This window comes from Haliotis rufescens, unplaced genomic scaffold (genome assembly GCF_023055435.1).
Source record: "Haliotis rufescens isolate VD_foot unplaced genomic scaffold, xgHalRufe1.0.p SCAF_7, whole genome shotgun sequence".
Classification (NCBI taxonomy): Eukaryota; Metazoa; Mollusca; class Gastropoda; order Lepetellida; family Haliotidae; genus Haliotis; species Haliotis rufescens.
The window spans coordinates 14,972,481-14,977,998 of NW_025964361.1; the positions used below are offsets into that span (position 1 = coordinate 14,972,481).

Consider the following 5,518-nt stretch of genomic DNA (forward strand, 5'->3'; position numbering starts at 1 on the left):
AGTGCGAAACTCACTCACTCACTATGCTGTAAGGTATGTTTATACCTTGAGAAAAACCATTGTGGTGAGGAAGACGTTGTCTTGAAGAAATCTGGTTTTTTTTAGTTTCCTATGTTATCCACCCTGTTTGTTTGTTTGTTTCTTTGTTGTTCAACGCCACACTCAGCAATATTCCTGATAAATGACGGCTGACTGTAAATAATTGAATCTGGACCAAACAATCAAGTGATTGATACCGTGAGCATCGATCTACGCAATTGGGGTATGATGACATGCGTCAACCACCCGATCCCGTTAGTCGCCTCTTTCGACAAGCATGGGTTGCTGCAGACCTATTCTACCCCGGATCTTCATTGATCTGTTATCCATTCTGATGCATATTAAACACTGCAGGAATAGTTACCGATGTACATTTACATCTACCTGCCCTTGGGTGATTCGCCTTATGATGTTACATGTCGATATATTTCTAATTCAGGGCACACTCTCAATACGTGTTCACTGACAGGAAAATCACCACTTAATACTTCCTGATGTAGAGTGCACTGTCATGAATCTAACGCGCGAGTTGACTCGAGCTGTCAACCTCTATCTCCCTTGAGAACATCACAGAGTACCCATTTAATCCATTCCTTTTTATTTAAAAAAGCGATTACATCAACATTGCTTTTTTTACAGAATCATGAGGCATAGTGTTCTTTAAAATATTATAATAAAAAAATAAAATGTACAAATTTCAGAGTATGAAAAGAATATTCCATATCTCAAATATATACAAGTATTAGCGAAAATGTAAAGTAAAACAATTTTTTTTTTATGATGACTAAAGATATACAATAAAAGTAAGAATATATTTACATAATTTTACATACGGAACAATCGTCAATGGCCACTTCCGCTACATAAACTCTGCCTGATTTGTGAAACTTTGTAACAAATTTTGTTCTTTTTCACAATGGTATTGACAAATCGTCAAGCATTTGAAGGCTGCACAGGAACGTGTGATCGTGAGTTTCAATATGACCTTCATCGCTTCGGGAGTGTCCTTTCACATCAAACTGACACACCGAGGTATATATTTACAACTATCACTAACATTATTAGAAACACAAGGTCTAGGTTTTCAACCGTGAATTAACCAGAAAGTGCGTTTAAACTTCTCAACAAAACCAATAAATGTTTCCGCTTATGTACAAGTTATCCCCCTATTTAAACATTCCGGGAATATTCATTATGTTGACATAGTAAGGAAAAAACACACTGTCTGCAGTAGAGACAGTAATTGTATCCGTCCATTATTAAAGTATGTGCACCAGGCACAACATACGGCTAGAGTCAGCCTATGATGTCCAGGTATCCATCCGTGGAAGCAGTGTCCACAACGGACAGGTACTTGTTTACATGGACATCTTTAGATCTGCACCTTCTCGTGTTGTCCTTCAGGTAAACCTTCCTTGGCATCTTGCCGTCTCCTGCAGGGCGGGCGTCTCCTCCTCTTACAACGGTCTGGTGCTCATCCATATTAACTCGGGTCAAAACAGGGATTTCATAAGACAAGTCAGGTATTTCCTCATAGTCATTTTGGCAGGCATAGGGTCTGCCCGAAGAAGGCACTTCCGGAGCAAGGTCTTCTTGGCTTATTTTAGGTGCCTGGGGAATCGTCTCCATCTTCCTGGGGAAACAGAACATGAAGCTGTAAATGCCATGCGAGGATGCTGACTGTTTCATTCGTTGGTATTTATATCCATATTCAATTGATAGTTATTCATTTCGGAAAACAAATATGTCCACGCCTCTACGTATTCAACCCTACCTCTCAAAATACAGAGATGACTTTGGATTTCCATAACATGACTGTAATTTACGCATTGTATAGCATGCTTTTATGCATTTGCGACTTATATGATGCCAAGAAGGTAAGGACTATTATTATGCCTTTGCAAACGCCGTTTCTTGGATCTGTGTCGGCATAAGCCAATGCAGGTCAGGGTGAGGACTGTAGTCACAGCGAGGCCGGCGGCAATGCATGACCAGAACACGATGCCTCGCGAACCAGCGGTCAGTTTTGATTTCGCTTCTGCCAGATTGATTTCGGAGATGTTCTGGGTCGACGAACTGACGACGGACAACTGACCCACTCGTGTAGCGCCGCTTGTTTGTTTGGTGACTGAAACCATAAATAAGGATTTGAATTAACATATTTAATTAACAGATAGGATCATATACCACTGATAAAGCACCCTTCAATACTGAATCATTTGATTTAATAAATACGATGCGATAATGAAAGAAAAATCCAATAATGTCGTACTAATCAAGTATTGGCTCCACATAATTCGGGTAATGTCCCATTCCTTATTAACGGTAAGCATGAAAAGTGCGATCGAGGGTGAATATGGAATGATCGCTATATATGATGAAGCTCGGTAAACATATCTTACCATCGGCTGTTGTGTTTTTGGCCACGCAGACTCCAGTGTACCTCTCACAAGAAAAGCTGCATATGGATTCACATGTCAGGTCACAGTCCGGGCCGAAATAACCATTTTTACATTCATAGCAACGTCCATTCCTGGAACACCTGTTCTTCTGACAGTTGTCGCAAGCATGTTCACAGCTTTCACCATAGTACCCACTGTTACAGCCATGGCGACATTTCCCGCCTTCTTGGACGCAGATGTTCAATTTGCAATTCTTATTACACCCGTGCTGGCACCGTTCTCCAAAATGGCCATCTTTGCAACCTTCAAGACAAGTTCCATCCACACTGTCGCACATGTCCCTGGACAAGCTTCCATTGTTGCTACAGGTTTCCGAGCACTTGCTGCTGCACTGCTTCTGACAAAACAGACCAGTATACCCACATCTGCAGCCATCGAGACAGCCAGCTGGTGTGCATGTTCCAAGGCAGTTCTTACAAAGCTTTTGGCAACTGTCGCCCACATAGTTTTGCTGGCAGACACTGCACGTTCCAGTGTGGGTGCACCGCCGGCAATTCTGGATACATGTCTTCCCGCAAATAACTCCACCATCACAATTAAGAGGTCGCTCGTTACACATTCCATCCTTATCACACCCGGCCGCCCCACAAGATCCGCAGTTATGTTGGCAAAAGTCACCATAATACCCAGAGTTGCATTGCAGACAAGTTTCACTCTGATATCGCTCACAGCGTTCGCATTGTCCAGAGCAGCGGGTACGACATGATTCCCCAGAAAAGCCATCATTGCAACCATCGTCACATGCTATTCCACCATGGCGTTGTAGACTACAGCTTCCGTTGTGGCAGCCTGGGGCACACCTTGTGGCACATTTATACCCCGTGAAACCAGAACGACATTCTGAAATGCAACAATTGAATGCGGAGTCACACCAATAGGAGTTCCGTCTATGGACACAAAATGTCTCATGTCTTTCACTACATGAACGCGCCTTCCATCAACCCGAGTAGTTACATTCGGCAAGGCCAGCACCAAATAGATCCCCGGGCCATAGTTCACCTATACAACGGGTGTAGAGCCACGGGTCTGTGGCTCTTGCACAATTTTCGGCGTCACAACTTTAGTCTAACATTGTAATATTAGATCAGGCGGACTTTTGTCTCGTGATCTTACAATAACAATTCTGGGCCTATCCAGCATCTATTAGCCACACATGATGGCCAAACAAATTTTATTTCTAAAATGTCTACGTTCGTGACTGAAAAACATCAGTTAAAATTGCAAACGCAATTTTCATAACATTTTAATTCATTTCATGAAACCAAGCAGACCACACCATGGTCAAATATATTACGACGTTAAACAACATTCAGTCACTCACTTTATTCGATATACAAGTCGCCTGTTAATGCCTCAAATGGGAACAAAGACTGTTGTTTCATATCTCGGTTGCACATTCCTAATGTTGGGAGGTTGTGTTTGGAAACTGCGAGCATGGCCAACAGTCCCGCTACATGATGTGGGATGTCGAAACTGAAAGTCATAGTTACCTCCTTGCACAGGCGCGAACAGGAGACAGACTACGGCCAAGTAGGTTAACATTTTGCAGCTGAAAATATAATTTAAACAACCTAAAACTAAAAATATGAAATGCTTTAAAATCATGTGCACCCTCCATGAAGATCCGGTGTAGAATGGGTCTTCAGCAATCAATGCTTGCCGTAAAAAGCGACTATGCTTGTCGTAAGAAGCGACTAACGGGATCGGGTGGTGAGGCTCCCTGACTTGGTTGATGCATGTCATCGATCCCAATTGCGTGGATCGATGATCATGATGTCAATCACTGGATTGTCTGGTCAAGACTCCATTATTTACAGACCGCCATCATATAGCTGGGATATTGCTGAGTGCGGCGTTAAACAACAAACAAACAAACAAACCTGAAGAGACTTTCAAAGTTAAAAAAACAAAGTTATCTGCAAGTGTATCTGCAAATTATTCAGTGCAACTACATGTAGCCTCAGTATGGTTATGCGTATTGATGTGCACACCGATATTAAAAATATTCAAGTAAATCTTTCTTCATTCAGGGGGCTTTTGCACATGCAAATGACAATGGCACTTTTCGGTAAGAAAATATAATTATTAAATATAATATAGTTATAGTACACATGGTCCTTACAAGGCAGCGGTTGTCAATTTTGTTCGATATTTCATGCAATTTCGTAATTTATTAAACCAAAACGTAAAAATAATAGTTATGTTCTGTTCTGTCAAAATCTTCAAAAAAAAAATCGATTTATACTTCGCTTAAGTACTAAATTGTAATATATTGTGCACACAATTAAAACAGTTGATTAAAAAAGTCAAAATGAAGTTGCTGGCATTACCTGTACAATGACTCCTGAGCAGGATGCAACAACATAAGTTACTCTCTCTGATTTCTAAAAAAAATGCCATTACTTATCTTGAATCTGCAGCAATTAAAACATGTTAGATGAAAAGCATATCAAAAGTGATCTTTTGGTTTTATTTTCCTCTACTATTTTTGAACTCATGATGAAAAAAAATTAATCTGATCGGCAGCAGAAACGGCAAACATGACTTACCCCTCTTGCAGCTCCCAACAAAATGATGGCAAATAACCAAGCTTGTCGAAGGAAACAGAAACATACAAGCCTTGACCCAATCAAGGAAACAATTACTACTCACCTTTGTCATAAACGCGCATCCTTTGCCCTCCAGGGTGACCCACTGACATGACCGCTGAACTGAAGAATGAAAAATACTCTAGATGAGACTAAAAAGGCTTTCAACATGATCGTCAGTGTGCTATGATCGTCTACAAATACACAATAAAGTTCAAAGACAAATATATTAACTTCGTTAGTGCTTATTTTATGGTTCAGGCAGTTGCAAATCGCTATGCAGAGATGCGTCCCTTAGGCATGCCAGAAACCTTTGAATGTGAGCTCGAATCCCGGTTCGCCCCGAGTATGTTAGTAGGTTTTTCAGCACCACACTTATGCTCGTTCTCACTTTATGAGTATAGATTCTGTGAAATATGACATCAACAC

General features: G+C 41.0%; 1 protein-coding gene across 3 annotated transcripts; it reads right to left on the reverse strand.

Annotated features, from left to right (window-relative positions):
- Nucleotides 1-624: 624 nt before the first annotated feature.
- Nucleotides 625-5,181, reverse strand: LOC125376129 (multiple epidermal growth factor-like domains protein 6). 3 transcript variants are annotated; one of them, XM_048387845.1, is made up of 6 exons: nucleotides 5,051-5,069; nucleotides 4,832-4,885; nucleotides 3,992-4,050; nucleotides 2,442-3,341; nucleotides 1,936-2,167; nucleotides 625-1,672 (listed from the first exon to the last, which is right to left on the reverse strand). In XM_048387845.1, the coding sequence occupies exons 2-6, from the start codon at nucleotides 4,864-4,866 to the stop codon at nucleotides 1,336-1,338; spliced, it is 1,563 nt and encodes a 520-aa protein (XP_048243802.1). In that variant the 5' UTR covers nucleotides 4,867-4,885; nucleotides 5,051-5,069; the 3' UTR covers nucleotides 625-1,335. The 3 variants fall into 3 exon arrangements, with proteins under 3 accessions (XP_048243802.1, XP_048243803.1, XP_048243804.1); XM_048387846.1 differs by lacking the exons at nucleotides 4,832-4,885; nucleotides 5,051-5,069 and adding an exon at nucleotides 5,154-5,181 and having other exon boundaries at nucleotides 626-1,672; XM_048387847.1 differs by lacking the exon at nucleotides 5,051-5,069 and having other exon boundaries at nucleotides 1,538-1,668; nucleotides 4,832-5,044.
- Nucleotides 5,182-5,518: the final 337 nt, after the last annotated feature.